The sequence below is a fragment of the Mauremys reevesii genome, unplaced genomic scaffold, assembly GCF_016161935.1.
Source record: "Mauremys reevesii isolate NIE-2019 unplaced genomic scaffold, ASM1616193v1 Contig131, whole genome shotgun sequence".
NCBI lineage: Eukaryota > Metazoa > Chordata > Testudines > Geoemydidae > Mauremys > Mauremys reevesii.
Genome location: NW_024100751.1, coordinates 34,938 through 51,525, shown reverse-complemented (window position 1 = coordinate 51,525; position 16,588 = coordinate 34,938). Strand labels below are relative to the sequence as shown.

The window sequence follows — 16,588 nt, the reverse complement described above, 5'->3', positions numbered from 1 at the left end:
CTCTCCATCCCCCTTTCTGGCCCTGAAACCATCCAAGACTTGAAAGGCCATTGGCTGCCTTCACCTACCCACTGCACAAGAAGGGGGTTTAATTCAGGGAGTGGCTCCAGGCCCTGGCCTTCATTGGGAGGGACGGTTCAATGCAGGTAGCCTTCAGGGCTTCTGCAGCAATGGCGCCTCCTGCAGAACGATGGTGAAATTGACCAGTGGGGATGTAAGTTACATATCTGAGCTGCCTCCCTGGAATGGCTGTGGGCACTGCATGTACCCCTAGCGTGGCACCCAGGGGCCCTGTTCCCTTACCTGCTTCTGGGTGGCTGGGTGCAGGGAAATCCACCCTAACGGACACTGGAGACAATTTTGCTCAGCCCTGTTTCTGCATAATTTGCAGTATTTTGTCGCTGCCAGGCTCTCTTCTCCCCCATGACCACCCTTGTCCTCTCCCAGCCGTACAGGCCATGCAGCTCCCTTCACAGCACTGGCTGTGGTACCCTCCTGGAGCTGGGCCTCATTCTGTCTCATCTGCTACCATGTGTGCTGCAGCGGCAGGGCTGACTAAGGCAGTGGCATAGCCAGGTTCTAAAATCAGGGGGAGCCAACACATAAAAAAAGGTGCCACACGACATATTAAATTACACCTCTACCTCGATATAACACAACCCGATATAACATGAATTCGGATATAACGGGACAAAGCAGTGCTCCGGAGGGCTGTGCACGCACCTGGTGGGACAGCCCCTCTCATCTTTCCTGAGGGGGCTGCTCTGCAATCTGTGGCCCCTGGAAGCAGGCAGCACACAGGAACAGGGGGTGGGGGCACAGTCCCCCACATAAGAGAGACAATCGGACAGAGGTGGGCAGGGTCTGTTGGGGGTTCGCATGGGGCAGAGGGGGTTGGGGGCTGCACTGGGAGGCTCTCCAATGCAGCACCTAGCCACGCTGACTCTATGCATCATGAGGCACTCGGAAAAAAGGAGGCAGCAAGAGAGAGAGAGGCCAACAAGGAGTGCCCTTCCCCTCCCAGCTGGGTCTGAGAGTCCCTGATCTCACAGATCTCAGCACTGCAGGCACCCAGCCCCCAAGTACTGGGCTGCAGTGCAAGTTAGAGGGGCTGATACAGAGAAGTCAGGACAAGTCAGAGCACTTCCCATGTCATGATGAAAACTCACTCCCGGAAAGCTGGATGAGGTAATATGGCGGGGGGCGGAGGGGAATATATATCAAGGTGGGTGAGGTAATATCTTTTATTGGACCAGCTTCTGTTGGTGAGAGAGACAAGCTTTTGAGCTTTCACAGAACTCTTCTTCAGGAAGAAGAAAACTCCATGAAAGCTCCAAAGCTTCGCTCTCTCCCTCTCTCTCTCTCTCTCTCACCAACAAAAGTTGCTCCAATAAAAGATATTACCTGACCCACCTTGTGGCTCTAATTTCCTGGGAACAACAGGGCTACACCAACCCAGCATACAAAAATGCAAGATTCACATGAACAGCACAGAGTGACCACCATCACACCAGGACACTATTTTCACGATTCATCTTAGCATAATGTCATCATCACACCAAGCACATCTGCACAATGAGATAAATATAGCCACATGTGCATGCCAAACATTCACAGTACAAGCACACTGGGATCCACACAGCAGGATAGTAGTGTCAGTTTAGCTCTCAGTCTGAGTCCATCCCCACTAAACTAAGTCCAAAGTTTCAGCTAAACACAGGGCACCTGCAAATAGCTGTACTAACAGCAGGATCTACACTGGCACAATAGGAGGAGTTGCATGTAAGGGCACTAATTCCCAATCCCAGTATAAGGCAGACAGCCATCCTACCAGCAGCCAGGTGCTGGCTCTCACAGCCACCTGGAGGGTTTCCAGTCCCCCGCCCCCAAGCCAGCCTCACCACAAGAAAGACCCCCTTTGAAATACACTTACCAGCTGCTGCTACTGGCTGCCTTTAGTTGGGTAAGAGGTTAGGAGCTGCTGCTGCAGAGCCAGAGAAAGCACACCTGCCACAGTGCCACAAGAAGCAGGTAGGAGAAGGAGCTGGGGTGTCTCAGCTGCTCAGCCCCTTGCTCCAGGAGCATTTCCCCTCACTGATTGGCTGGTGGCCAAAAACCAGCTAATCAGCAAGCACTCGCACTCCCCTAGCTAGCTACCCTACTGCCCCTGCCCTGGCTGAACAGCTGATGGCTTGTGGGCAGGTGCCCCTGCCCCCTAGAGGGGGCATGCCCTGACTGACCCCCTTCTTTCCCAAGGCCCCAGCCTCTCCTCCTCCCCAGGAGCCCAGCTTGCTGGAGCTCAGTTCTTTCCCTCTCCCCCCATTCCCTAGCTGATTAGCTGTTTGTCTCCCTCCTGCTGGGAGACAGCTAATCGGCAAGGCAGGGAGGGAGCAGGGTTTATGCAGCACACTAGGGGAAGCCAGCAAAGCCTGCCTGCAGGATCCTAGCTTGCTGGAGTTCAGTTCTTCTCTTCCCCTCCCCGCCCCGGGATCAGCTGTCTCCCTCCTGCTGGGAGACACAGCTGATGGGTGCAGGCGGGGTATGCAGCAAGCTGGGGGAAGCCAGGCAGGCCAAGCTTCAGAGTGGAGCATGGGCCCTGCCCCTGGTGCCATGGTAACCTCGCCTCAGGCATGGCTTTTTTGAAAATGTGCTGAGGGGAAGCAGCTGCTTCCCCTGCACCCCACTAGCTACACTACTGGACTAAGGTCTAGTACTCCACGGCTCACCCCTTTCAGGCCCTGGATTAGCTGTTAGCACTGCAGAGCCAGAGTGCTAGCCCGTTCCCTCTAATCCCTGGTGACAGGGCACAGTGTCCACTTCAGAAGCCGACTCCTTTAGCCCCCAAAGCCTTGGGGGAAGCCTGTGGTTCCGAGGGGTCCCATCCCTCATGCTCCGCAGGACCCTTCTGAGGGCCCTGCTCTGCAGCTCTTATGTTGGGCAGGGCCATGTGGCTCAGTGGGAGACTTTGCTTCACAGTGCTCTCCAGCATAAGGATTACGGACCTGGGGCGGTGCTACTTGGAAGGCGGATTCTCATTAGCAACGGGATGTCCTGGCACTGACCCTCTCCCACGACCCTACTTCCTTCCTGGTCCTTTACACTCAGCCCTTCCACCTCCCGCTGACCCCTTTTTAAGGTACGATCCCCCAAAGAACACAAGCGGCAGATTTCTCTCTGAGCTGACTGGTGTCATCACATGGTCAGTGTCTCCCGTGCCACCACCCCCTTCAGCCCTAACAACAAAGTCGCTTGCTTTAAAATTTCAAGGCAAAGTTTCTCTCCAGGGAGAGCTGGGTTGCTGGACCCAGGGGAGTAGGACAAATGGCCTTCATCGGTGGCCTCTTCAAAGGCAGTGGGCCAATGGCACTGGGACTGACCCAGAGCAGGGCTTGTTCCACCCCTCCCTGCCATACCCCAAAGTTCCACCCGGCGATTCTTCTGGTGCCCAGCCCTGCAACTCTCAGCTGCATTGTCCCATGCCTCACCCTGTTCGTCCAGGGACGACTCCACCTTACGCTACAGCCCTGCTTTACCCTGGGACAATGCCCAGCCTGGGGTGTTGTCTGTCTGCGTGATCCCCACCAGGCGCAGGAAGGAACACTGCTTTACATTAAGGTTCTTTTGGTGATGGGCTAACCTTACCCCTGTCCTGCATTTTGAGTGTGAACAGCTGTAGATGGAAACTGAGACGGTAGAGATGGAGCAGGACTAACCATGGCCACTTAGTCTAGCCCTCACCCTGTGTCTGTCCTGTACAAGTGTTGCAAACAGCAAGTGCCTTTTCTTGCCCTGATATGATTTTGGAGATGTCAGCATTTTCTACGGCTTTCTCCCTGTATGGGTTGTGGGATCCAGTGGAGCGGTCTGTGTTCTGTGTACAGGACAAGATGTGTATATATTTTATATCTTGCTATATTACTGTAAACACAGTTATTTAATAAATAAAATGAATAAAAGCATTAAAATACATCAAAATACATCAAAATGAAACAGAGGATTGTTATGTACAAGGGGGCGGAGGAGGCTGAATGTGAGTATGTAAACGTGGGTGTCCGGGGCTCAACCCTCCCAGGGGAGGAGGGGAGCCACACCGGCCCGTTACACTGAGCAACGATACACGAGTCAATTAGGGCTCAGGCCTTCTGTTGCAAGGCTGAGCAACAATATGCAACAGTTTGGGGAAGCCCAGGCCCTCTGTTGCAGGGGCTGGGCCACAACACAAAGAGTTCAAGCAAGCCCAGGCCCTCTGGTGCAGGGGCGGGGCAGCGACACAAAGAGTTCAAGAAGGCCCAGGCCCTTTGCTGCAGGGGCTGAGCAACAGTACAAATAGTTCAGCAGGCCCAGGCCCTTTGGTGCAGGGACTGGGCAGCAAACAGTCTAGGAGGCTCAGGCCCTTTGGGGCAGGGGCTGAGCACTGGGGTGAGGGGGAAAACTGCCACCCATCAGTGGGGTGGCAGGGGGGACGCAGGCCCATTCACTCCACTGCGTCCCGGCCCGGGGTCCTAGGCAGCGGCTACCACGGCTGACGGTCAGTGGGGATCCTGACCGCAACACACTGACATGGGTATGGGTTGATCTGCAGCCTGACTACTAATTGTCGGGTGATACCACCCACTGTTAGTCGGGCTCGAGCGCTCGGGTAGGGCCGGACGTCTTCATGAATGCACTGCAGACGGATCGGCTTCAAACGGGGGTCGACCGGGGGTCCCAGAGCCTGGCGCACCAACGTCTGGCCGCACCCAGAGTCAATCAAAGCCTGCGTGGCTTGGTCCCCAACCATCACTGGGACCGTGAGTTTGGGGACCTGTGGTAATCGGGTCCGGCCGGCTCCTGCGTAGACCTACCCAAAGCTACAGTCCATTTCGGGGCAGTCCCGTTGTAGGTGCCCCGCCTTCCCGCATCCAAAGCAGGGACCGAGCTCGGGACACCCGCTCCGAGGGAGGGCCACTCGGGTACTTCGGGGGGGCTCCGACGGGCCCTCGGGGCCCCCTGATTGAAGGCCGGGGTTGCCAGCCGGGAAGCCGCGTCTGAGCGCTGGGTCTGGGACCCCAGCCGGGATTCTGATCCGTGGCCTGGACCTCGCTGGCTGGGCAGGTTGGTCGCCTTCTTCTCATTATGGGGCATTCGGGCCCGGAGGTAGGTGGCCGGAAGGTGGGTCCTATGGAGGCTTCCGCAGCCAGGAAGCCTTCCATCAGCGAGACGGCATCAGCCAGGGTCGCCGGCCGGTGTCGGAGTACCCAGGCCCTTCCCCGGGCCGGCAGGGTATGGACAAATTATTCCAAGACAACCTGCTCAGTGACCTCCTCCGCCGTCCTGACCTCTGGTTGCAGCCACCGGCGGCAGGCCTACTTCAAGGTCTGGACCACCATCCGGGGACGGGCGCCCGCAGGGTAGGTCTGGCGCCAGAACCGCTGTCTAAAGGTCTCTGGGCTGACATCCAAAGTGTCCAGGATCGCAGCTTTTACTCGGTCATAGTCTCTGGCCTCTTCTGTCGCCAGTCCGCAGTAGGCCGCTTGGGCCGTCCCAGTCAAATACGGGGCCAAAAGAGTGGCCCATTGGTCTCGGGCCCACCCCACGACAAGGGCCACATGCTCAAACATGACCAAGAAGGCCTCGGGGTCGTCGTCCGGGCCCATCTTGGTCAGGCACAGGGGGGCAGCCGAACATGCACCCCCCCCAGTGCCCTCCCCCGCTGGCCAGTCGGCGGGGCGGGGTGCGGGGCCCATGAGGTTCTGCAGCTGGTTCCCCAGCTGCTGTACTAGCTGCTGCTGCTGCTCCAGCTGAGCTGCGTGCTGCTGCTGCTGTTGCTGGAGCTGGGCGGCATCTCCTTGCTGCTGTTGCTCCAGCTGGGCGGCATGCTGCTGCTGCTGCTGGGCTGCCTGCTGCTGCTCCTGGCTCTCCACCAGCAGCTGGAACAGCCGTTGCATATCGATGTTCCTGGCTAGGAAGGGGGTGATTCACCACCCACCTACCGGCCCCTTCTCACAGAGGCAAGGGATCGACTCCCCACTTCTGGTACCAACTGTAAACGTGGGTGTCCGGGACTCAACCCTCCCAGGGGAGGAGGGGAGCCAAACCGGCCCGTTACACTGAGCAACAATACACGAGTCAATTAGGGACGGCCCAAATACACGAGTCAATACACGAGTCAAGGCTGAGCAACAATATGCAACAGTTTGGGGAGGCCCAGACCCTCTGTTGCAGGGGCTGGGCCACAACACAAAGAGTTCAAGCAAGCCCAGGCCCTTTGCTGCAGGGGCTGAGCAACAGTACAAATAGTTCAGCAGGCCCAGGCCCTTTGGTGCAGGGACTGGGCAGCAAACAGTCTAGGAGCTCAGGCCCTTTGGGGCAGGGGCTGAGCAGCAAACAGTCTAGGAGGCTCAGGCCCTTTGGGGCAGGGACTGGGCAGCAAGCAGTCTAGGAGGCTCAGGCCCTTTGGGGCAGGGACTGGGCAGCAAACAGTCTAGGAGGCTCAGGCCCTTTGGGGCAGGGGCTGAGCACTGGGGTGAGGGGGAAAACTGCCACCCATCAGTGGGGTGGCAGGGGGGACGCAGGCCCATTCACTCCACTGCGTCCCGGCCCGGGGTCCTAGGCAGCGGCTACCACGGCTGACGGTCAGTGGGGATCCTCACCGCAACACACTGACATGGGTATGGGTTGATCTGCAGCCTGACTAGGGTCAGCTGCCCCCGGGCCACTTCCAATTTCTCCCTCTGGGCCTACCTGGTCCGCGGCGTCCACTCCCGGGAAGTCCCACAGCATGGGCTCCTCGCAGCCCGGGTGGGGGGTAGATCCGGCAGTTCCTCGGGGAAGTCCGGCCAGTGCTGCTCCGGGGGTTACTCGGGGTAACAACAGTGGAGAGGGGAAGCCTCTGGTGGCTCCTCATCGTAGGTGGCACGGGGAAGCTCCGGCGGGTCCTCCCGGTAGCGAGTGAGGGGAAGCTCCGGCCAGTCCGGGCAACTGCTCTGGGCCCCAGTGTCTTCCCAGTCACGAGCTCCCTCGGGCAGGTTTGCTCCCGGCGGTGGCTGGGCTCTGACTGAGCTCGGATGGCCGGCTTTTATACTTCTGGGTCACCGCCTGACCCTCTGAGGGGCGGGCTCACTGTTCTGTAGCCCCGCCCCTTCCAGTGTCCGGGGCTCAACCCTCCCAGGGGAGGAGGGGAGCCACACCGGCCCGTTACAGAGTAGTTAACCATTTGATAGCTTTCATCACCTAACAGTTTTTGGCAGGTTTCCACACCCCATCCCCATTTCTGGCGCCGTCAGCCCCTTTGACCATGCCCCTTGCTACGATACTTCCGGGGGTACCTTGGTTCAGGGGACAATTAGCTCAGTGTTAATGGCTCTAGCCTGCAGTCAGGCCAAGTAACGGTAGAGAGTCTGTTTGCCCGGGGCCCTCAATCAGGGCAGGGCATCAATCAAGAAAGGGCTCTGGCCTACAGTCAGGCAGGCAGAGCAGCAGGAGGTTCATTTGCCTGGCCCTTGATCAGGGTAGGGCAGCAGTCAAGTAGGGGGGCTCTGGCCTACAGTCCGGCAGAGCTGTCACAGTCTAGGGGAGGTTAGCTCTCTGGTGGGAGAGTCAGCACAACCGTCTGGCATCCGGATTCAGGCGGGTGCCAGACCAATTCAGGCCTCCTGACAACCAGGTGGGGAGGCTGCCACTCCTGACGTTGGGGTGGTAGGGGTAGAGGAACCCAGGCCCTCTCGTTCCACTGTGTCCCAGCTCAGGGCCCTAACAGCGGTGGAGTGGTCCGCCACTGGGTCAGCAGGGAAAGTCCAACCATAACACGCTGGCTGGCTTGTAGTCAATAATACATCTGAACCCAATTCAGCTTCCCTGGGCTCCTTCCTACATGCCAATTCCATGTGTGCATGGGTTCCAGGGTTGTTGTTCGCTTTGGACCATGAAAAAGTTCAAGGAGCTGAGATTAGAGAAAAATCACATCAAATGTAAAAGAGCGTAAAGCCAATAGGGTTATCTATCTATCTATCTCCATACACCACATCTATCTAGCTAGCTATCCCGAGAGGCGGAGATAACCATGCTGGCAGCTGTGAGCCTCTTTTCCCAGAGGCAGCCACAAGGGTAAGTTCTCTCTCCCCCGTGTCCCCTCCCTGCAGCTTTCTATACTGTCCTTCTCTCACTAACCCAAAATGATCTCTTGCTGTTTTCTATACTCTCCCTCTCTCAAGCCTGGTCTACACTATTCATTTATTTCGGAATTAGCCGAGTTAATTTGGAGAAAAAAAAATCATTCCTTCCACATGACCAAACTGGTTTCTTCGATTTAAAGGGCTCTTTAATCCAATTTCTGTACTTCACCTTGGCAAGTAGAGTAGCGCTTAAATCGAGATCGCAATCCCAGATTAAAAGTAGTGTGGACGCAATTCGAAGTTATTGGCTTCCGGGAAGTATCCCAGAATGTTTCCTTGTGACTGCTGTAGACAACACTCTCAACTATGATGCACTAGCCAGGTGGGCAGAAAAAGCCCCAGGAACTTTTGAATTTCATTTCCTGTTTGGTCACCAGCAGCACAGGTGACCAGCAGCACAGTCCACTATCATAGGCAATCATGCAGAGAGCACCATCACAAGAGACCACGCAGTCCCGGATTCGCAGATGAGCTCCAGAATGGTCCGAATGGGAGGTACTGAATTTCATCGAATGTTGGGGAGAAAAATCTGTTATGGCAGAACTACGTTAAAAAGAAAAGAACGCAAATATGTACGCTAAAGTCTCCAGGGCCATGACGGAAAGAGGCTACTCCAGGGAAACAGAGCAGTGTTGTACAAAAATCAGGGAGCTCAGGCAAGCGTACCAAAATGCCAGGGAGGCAAATGGACGCTGTGGGTCACAGCCGCATACATGCCGCTTCTACCGTGAGCTGCATGCAGTTATGGGGGTGACGACACCACTACCCCACCACTGTCCGTGGATATCTCCAAGGAGGAAGTTGAACGGAGCGAGGAGGATGAGTTATTGGAGGATGAAGAGGAGGAGGAGGAGGACAGTGCACAGGCGGTAAGTGGGGAATCCATTTTCATCCCTAGCCAGGAACTATTCTTAATGCAGGAGACAATAGCCCCCACCCACACTACCATGATCCTGGAGAAGGTACTTCTGGCGAGGGAGCCTGATCGGAGCCAAGCGGAGGCGGGGTGGGGAAAACACAGCCACGTTGGGCTGTTTGCGTTTAGTTTAAAGGGCTCATCCCTGCTCAGAGCCTCATCGGAGCCACGCAGTGGGTGCGAGTCTGTGTGTGTGTGTGTGTTGTGTGAAGCAATCATCCCAGAGAGCCTGCAGGACCTCCTTTTATACTGCAAACCTACCAGGCATTGCTTGCTATGAGAAAGGGGGCCCAGCAGTTTGAAAGTATTGAAATGAATGCGGAAGAAACAGAACCCCGCGTGCCCCTAGGGCTTACCATGGCTGGCTGCAAGCTGAATTCTGTTGCCCGGCTGTGTGTGATGTGCTGTGTACTATGAATTGCCTGTTTCACTGAGAAACAGTGTGTCCTTTGTTCTCTGAAATGTATCTTTTAAAATACTACTCTTCCTTTTTCTCCTCCTGCAGGTGCAAATGTTTCAACGCAGCCCCAATCTACTCCATCCAAGAGGCTGGTCCAGATTAGAAGGCAGAAAATAGGAACATTGGACGACATATTCGCAGAGCTCATGCAGTCCTCCAGCGCTGATAGGGCCCGCTGAATGCGTGGTGGTAAACAATTGCGCAGTCACGTAATGCATTACAGGAACACGAAGAGAGGAGGGACGCGCGCAATGAGAGCAGGCAGGACACTATGGTCGAGCTCATGGGGGAGCAAACTGACATGCTGCCCTGTATGGTGGATCTAATGCAGGAAAGGCAGAAAGATCACAGATTGCCGCTGCTGCCCCTGTATAACTGCCCTCCCTCCTCCCCAAGTTCCATAGCCTCCTCACCCAGACGCCCAAGAACACGACGGGGGAGGCTAAGGGGACTCCACACTCAACCCCAGAGGCTCACCCAAGCAGCAGAAAGTTGGCATATGTGAACTTTTGATTTGGTTTCTGGACTTCTCCTTCCCTTCTTCTCCACCCCCATAACCCAACCCCTCCTCCCCCCATTTACCTTCTGATTTCTCTCCATGTGTTGTGCAATGAATACTAAAGAATGGTTTTTAAACAATTGTGACTTTATTTCCTTTCATATATATAGGGGGCGGGTAACTTCAAGATAAACAAACACAAGTGTCACACTGTACCCTGGCCAATCATGAAACTGTCTTTCAAAGCTTCTCTGATGCACAGCGCACCCTGCTGTGCTCTTCTAATCGCCTTGTTCTCTGGCTGTGCGAAATTGGCCACCAGGCGAGTTGCCTCAACCTCCCATTCCGCCATAAACGTCTCCCCCTTACTCTCACAGATATTGTGGAGCACACAACAAGCAGCAATTACAATTGGAGTATTGGTTGTGCTGAGATCTAACCAAGTCAGTAAACTGCGCCAGCGCTCTTTCAAACGTCCAAAAGCACATTCGACCACCATCCTGCATTTGCTTAGCCTATAGTTGAACTGCTCCTTACTACTGTCCAGGATGCCTGTACGACTTCATGAGCCATGGCATTAAGAGGTAGGCTGGGTCCCCCAGGATAACTATAGGCATTTCCACATCCCCAACAGTAATTTTCTGGTCTGGAAAGTAAGTCCCTTCCTGCAGCTGTTCCAACAGACCAGAGTTCCTGAAGATGCGAGCGTCATGCACTTTCCGGCCATCCCACCTTGATGTCAGTGAAATGTCCTTTGTGATCCACCAGTGCTTGCAGCACCATGGAAACGTACCCCTTACAGTTTACATATTGGCCGCTCCGGTGTGCCGGGGCCAAGATAGGGATATGCGTTCTGTCTATCGCCCCACTGCAGTTAGGGAACCCCAGCGCATTAAAGCCATCCACAATGGTCTGCACATTTTCCAAACTCACTACCCTTGATAGCAGCTGGTCAATGATTGCATTGGCTACTTGTAGCACAGCAGCCCCTACGGTAGATTTGCCCACTCCAAACTGATTCCTGACTGACTAGTAGCTGATGGGCATTGCAAGCTTCCACAGTGCTACGGCCACGCACTTCTCAACTGTGAGGGCTGCTCTCATTTTGCTGTCTTTGTGCTTCAGGGCAGGGGACAGCAAGTCACAAAGTTCCCTGAAAGTGGTCCTACGCATACGAAAGTTTCACAGCCACTGGGAATCATCCCAGATCTGCAAAACTATGTGGTCCCACCAGTCTGTGCTTGTTTCCTGGGCCCAAAATTGGCCTTCCACGGCATGAACCTGGCCCAACACCACCATGATCTCCCAATCGCTGCATGCTGTGCTTCTAGGAACAGAGGTGTCCATGTCCTCATCAGGACAGTAATCGCGCTGTCGTCGCTACCTCGCCCATTTTTGCAGAAACTTCACATATTGCTGGATAATGCGTGAGGTATTTACAATGGTCAAGACTGCAGCAGAGATCTGAGTGGGCTACATACTTGCCGCGCTATGGTGCCTGCATGGGTAATCCTGGAAAAATGGCATGAAACGTAGGAGAGCTGTTCGGTTCAAGATGGCTGATAAAAGGCGGAAATGGTTTCCTTCTGTAGCTTTCACTGGAGCCCAGCACCGACAACATGGAGAAATTTGCTACTGATGCAAGAATGGGAGAGCAGAGTTTGCAGCGGAAGCTGTGCTGCTCAGTTGACGATGGCTGAACAACGGCGGGAAATGGTAAGGATCTTTCTCTCTTTTGCACAGCTCTGTTTTCTGCTTATTAACAAAAAGGGATCTTTCTCTCTCTTGCTGTTTTCTGTACTTTACACAGCCCTATGTCACTGACACAGAATCTCTCGCTAATTATTCTGCCATGTGAGTTCTTTCACCCGACCTTCTCAACCTTCCTTTATATTTCCTATTCTATTTAATTAGCCTTTGGTTTTTTAAATTGAGTTCAATTTTTTTTACTCTCATAATTTTTTAGTCCCAACAAAAATAACCTTTTACTACGTTCTTACAAACTCCTCTCTCTTGTTGCTTTCTCTAGTTTCCCCTCTTTCTTCTATTTAAGATAACCTTTCTTTCCTTTTTTCCTCTAAGCCTAAGCAATCTTTCTTTTTTTAAAACTCCTTTTCTTTAAGGCCTCTGTAGCGAGAGGGCATAGTCTCCTGCCCTGACAGACAGGGAGGGATCCGTGAACGCCCCCCTGGTGGGTAGAACGGGGACTTGCATGGCCTCCCCGCTGGAAGCAGAGGGGTGGGACAGGAAGCGGAACTATAAAAGGCTGGTCCTCCAGCTCAGTCGGGGGAGGGCTGCCTGAGGAGCAGGACGTCTCTTCCCCGTTGCATGAGCCCAGACCTAACGGAGACCGCTCTCCTGACAGAGACCCAGAGGTGCTGACAAAGCTGCCAGACGCCAGGATCTCCGAGGAGCTGGGGGGGCTGCCACTAGCTGTCTATCCCAGCGAAGCGAACAACAACCCTGGAACCCATGTACACATGGAATGGGTGTGTAGGATGGAGCCATGGGAAGCAGAATTAGGTTTGGCTGTGTTATTGACTACAAGCCAGCCAGCGTGTTGCGGCTGGACTTTCCCCGCTGACCCAGTGGCGGACAACTCCACCGCTGTTAGGGTCCTGGGCTGGGACGCAGTGGAATGGGAGGACCTGAGTTCCTCTGCCCCTACCACCTCAACGTCAGGAGTGGCAGCCTCCCCCCTGGTTGTCAGGAGGCCTGAATTGGTCTGGCACCCGCCTGAATCCAGATGCCAGAGGGTTGTCCTGACATTCCCACCAGAGAGCTAACCTCCCCTAGACTGTGACAGCTTTGCCGGACTGTAGGCCAGAGCCCCCCTACTTGACTGCTGCCCTACCCTGATCAAGGGCCAGGCAAATGGACCTCCTGCTGCTCTGCCTGCCTGACTGTAGGCCAGAGCCCCTTCTCGACTGACGCCCTGCCCTGATTGAGGCCCGGGCAAACAGACTCTCTACCGTTACTTGGCCTGACTGCAGGCTAGAGCCATTAACACTGAGCTAATTTTCCCCTGAACCACCGTACCCGGAAGTATCATAGCAAGGGGTGTGGTCTCCCACCCAGATGGACGGACGGTGGGGGCTGGGGGGGGACTGCAAACCCTTTACAGCCTCTCTTTCTACTCATTTGTACTTTTTCTCTAAATATGTCAAAACACAAGCACACAACCTTCCCCCGGCCAAACACAGAAAAATAATACAAAATAAATTTTCAAAATGGCCAACGGCATCAAAAACGTACACGACTGGAAATGGGGACGGAGGGCAGGATGTAAATGCAACACGGTGCATGGAAACCTGTCAAAAAGTACATGCTGATGAAAGCTATCGAGCAGTTAACTACTCACATGGCTGGGCAGGGCAGGCAGCCAATTGGGAAGAAGCCGTGTGTTCCACCTTGCTCCAGGTGGGCTCTGATGCACCAAGCCCCCAGAGAAGGGAGGCTTGCTTTTCCCAGAGCTAGGGCAGCTGGGCAGCTTCAATGAGCGGGCTATCCTCAGTGCACATTGTTGTTATCCTATGGACCAATGTCCATAGGCTGCAGCAGGCTGGAGGCTGGTTCTTGAAGGCCTCCAGGATGAAAATAGTCTGAGAAGCCAGGCATCGGACTGAGGACTTGCTGTCCTGCTGCAAGCCTTTGAGGTCTAAGATTGAAAGGAAGGAAATGGAGGTCAGAGCCATGGCACTCTGGAGAGCCCTGGCAGGCCAAGCCAGCTCTGTACCTCTCGGCCCACGACAAGGAGGCAGCAGGCCAGGTGGCAGGAGGCAGGGGACTAGCGGGAACAACCAGCAACCCTCACTAAACATCCCCGCCGCCCTCCACAGCTGGGGGAGCCTCCAGACACAGGCAAGAAGTCCCAATGAACCCCATTCACTCACTATTTCTAGGACTGCCTCATCCCTGCAGTATCTGAGAGCCTCATCCCTGCCTGTATTTACCCTCCCCCTTCCCCCCACAATGCACAGATGGGCACTTAGGCCTAGAGAGGGGGAGAGTCACAAAGGGGGCTTGGGCATTGTTAGGCGCCGCCTAACTTCAGGTGCCCTGCTGCCCTCCAGGAAATGCCGAGGAGGGAGCTCAGCCATTCTCTAGCTCCGGTTGGGAGGCCCAGCTGTGAATCTGCTCTGGGAGTGAGGAGTCTGAGCTATGTCACCCACCCTTCCCTTTTCCTGAACAAATGTGGTGGAGATGCCGCTCTGCCCTGTGCTGCCCAGGGGTCTGGACACGCAGCAGGGAGGTAGGTGACCGGACGTCACTTCAGCCTCATTTGGAGCAGTGGCTTGACCCCAGGTGTCCCACGTGGAGGTGACTGCTCCAAACACTGGGCTAGTGAGTGCAAGGGGGGAGGCAGCACCCCACTTTGGCTGTGTTTGGGGGGGGCAATCATCTGCGAAGGCCAGCCAGCTAAGGCCCAGTTTGGGGATCTACCAGGCCGCAGCTCTGAGGTCAGGGCTAAGTGCCTGGGCACATGCCAACCAGCAGACACGACAGGGTGAGGGGCCAGCTGATCAGGGGGTTGGGGATTTACATTTTGCATCCCCTTGTGGCTCTCGCCTGTGACCACGTTGCTGGCATCGGAGATTGAACCCACCCTGCAGCCCTGGGCCATTCATCCCCCTAGTGCTCAGTACTCAAAGCGGGACCACTCACTCTTGCAGATGGCGTTCAACTTGTTCTGGCTCCCCTGGTCCAGCTGCCGGGCAGTGAGCCCTACACACACAAACAGCCCATCACATCACCGCGTCCCCAGCGAGGGTGTTAAAGAGCCTGTCACCCTCCAAGCACCGCGGCTTCCCCCCGCCCCTCACTGGCCAGGACACGCTCCTGAATCCCCAGGGGAAAGGGCGAGTCCCCAGAGATGGCTACAGGGCTGGTTGCCAAAGGAGAGCACAGCGCCTTGAAGGTCCACTCCCAAGAGCCCACGGTGGGGTGGGGGCGGAGAATGGGGACTGCATGAGGAGCAGTGGGCTTAGAGGGCTCCTATCAGCCGATCAGGGCAGTTTGGGGTGAGCTTGCTCCTGTGGGTTTCTGACACCCCTTCGCCTTCATTAGGGAATCAGGAGCCCAGGGGTCACTTCTCGCTGCTGGCAGGGACTGAGGAGAGCCTGGGACCAGATCCAGCCCCTCTGCTAAAGGGACCCCTCTGCTCTGTGGTTACCTAGGAACCTGATGGCTGCTTCCCTAACTGGAGTCTGTGGGTTCTGCAGGAAGGCCATGGTCTGGCACAGGAAGTCATCAGCTCTCCCGTTGTAGCGCCTCACCTAGGAGCCAGAACAAGGGAGAACAAGATTATTAAAGGCCTTTCCGTCCCACAGGCCAGCTTCCAGGTGTGTGGAGCGCACGCCCTGTTTTGGCCCCTCCTTCCTGTGCTGGGAGGATCACGCAGAGGGACCACACCCAGGGCCAGGTGTGGTCCCGCGGCTGGGGCTCAGTGTGGGCACAGAGCCAGGCAATCGGGGGTGCCCTATCCACTGATTCCTCCACTTCTGCCAGCGAGGGCTGTGCAGTGAATGGCCAGAGGGCTCCCTCACCAGGCAGTCACAGATTCGCCAGGTTTCCTTGTGCTGGATGAGGCCACTGAGCTGGTGCCACCTCAGGAATTGGGCGGCACTGCTGAGGGTGTCCCAACACACCTGCAAAACAAGAGGGCCGGGCGGGCCGGACACAGTTACAGGAGCTGGAAGCCACTAGCCTAGTTACCGGAGGCCAGGGAGGCCGTGCGTGCTGAACGCTTCCCTGCCCTGGCTGCTCACGGAAGGGCGGCGGTGTGGCTAAGGCAATGGCTGGAGACCTGACTCAGTTCCCAGCTCTCCCTGCAGGAACTCAGGCAAGTTGCTTAGGCCCAGGGCTGCAAAGGGATTTAGGTGCCTAATGCCCATGGGGGTTCAATATTTTTGAGGCTGCGCCTCAGTTCCCCACCTCATGGGGTGAATTCATTAGTGCTGGTGGCATTTGTGTCCCAAGTGATGGGGGCCATGAGCACTAGCATGTGCAGAGGCATGGGGGGGGAGGGGCTTGGGCATGTCATGGCTAGTACGGGCTGTCGGGCCGCTTGGCTAAGGCACATTGGGTCCTGTGTACCATCTGGAGGCTGAGTAGCCCTGCTCCTGGTAGGGATATGGCCAGGGTTGTGCTCTTCCCACAAGCACAGCCAGGGAGTGTCACGGAGGCCAGTGGCTGTAGGAGTGGTGAGGCGACCACTCGCCCCACCCAATCTCTCAGCCTGACTGCAGGGGTGTTGAGCTCAGAGGATGCAGAAGACTCAGCAGTTGGGTGGGGTTCCATGGTCATGGCACTACTGGACTCAACATTCAAGTGATTTTGAGTGCCTGATTGTCACAGCTCTGAGCACCTGCCCTCTACCGGCCAGACCCTTTAAAGGGGTGTCACATGTTGCCCCAAACAAATGGTCGCTCTGTAACTATCTCAGCTGCAGACTCCAATTCGTGGCCTCACCTGGGACACGTTGGGACGCTCATCATGAACAAGGAGGAGCAGTGGGACCAGGCTCTGGAGCACATACTCCTTCATCTCACTCCCGGTTG

At 55.7% G+C, this 16,588-nt stretch overlaps 1 protein-coding gene across 6 annotated transcripts; it reads right to left on the bottom strand.

The window, feature by feature from the left end:
• Positions 1 to 503: 503 nt before the first annotated feature.
• Positions 504 to 16,578, bottom strand: LOC120392994 (maestro heat-like repeat-containing protein family member 7). Of its 6 annotated transcripts, XR_005591842.1 has the most exons (7): positions 16,500 to 16,578; positions 15,575 to 15,676; positions 15,202 to 15,304; positions 14,694 to 14,753; positions 13,390 to 13,686; positions 3,643 to 3,871; positions 514 to 579 (listed from the first exon to the last, which is right to left on the bottom strand). XR_005591842.1 is itself a non-coding variant. In XM_039517645.1 (5 exons), exons 1-5 carry the CDS (start codon positions 16,572 to 16,574, stop codon positions 13,502 to 13,504), a joined length of 525 nt encoding a protein of 174 aa, XP_039373579.1. In that variant the 5' UTR covers positions 16,575 to 16,578; the 3' UTR covers positions 12,993 to 13,501. The 6 variants fall into 6 exon arrangements, 1 of the variants encoding a protein (XP_039373579.1); XR_005591844.1 differs by lacking the exon at positions 3,643 to 3,871 and having other exon boundaries at positions 504 to 579; XR_005591841.1 differs by lacking the exon at positions 514 to 579 and having other exon boundaries at positions 2,986 to 3,871.
• Positions 16,579 to 16,588: the final 10 nt, after the last annotated feature.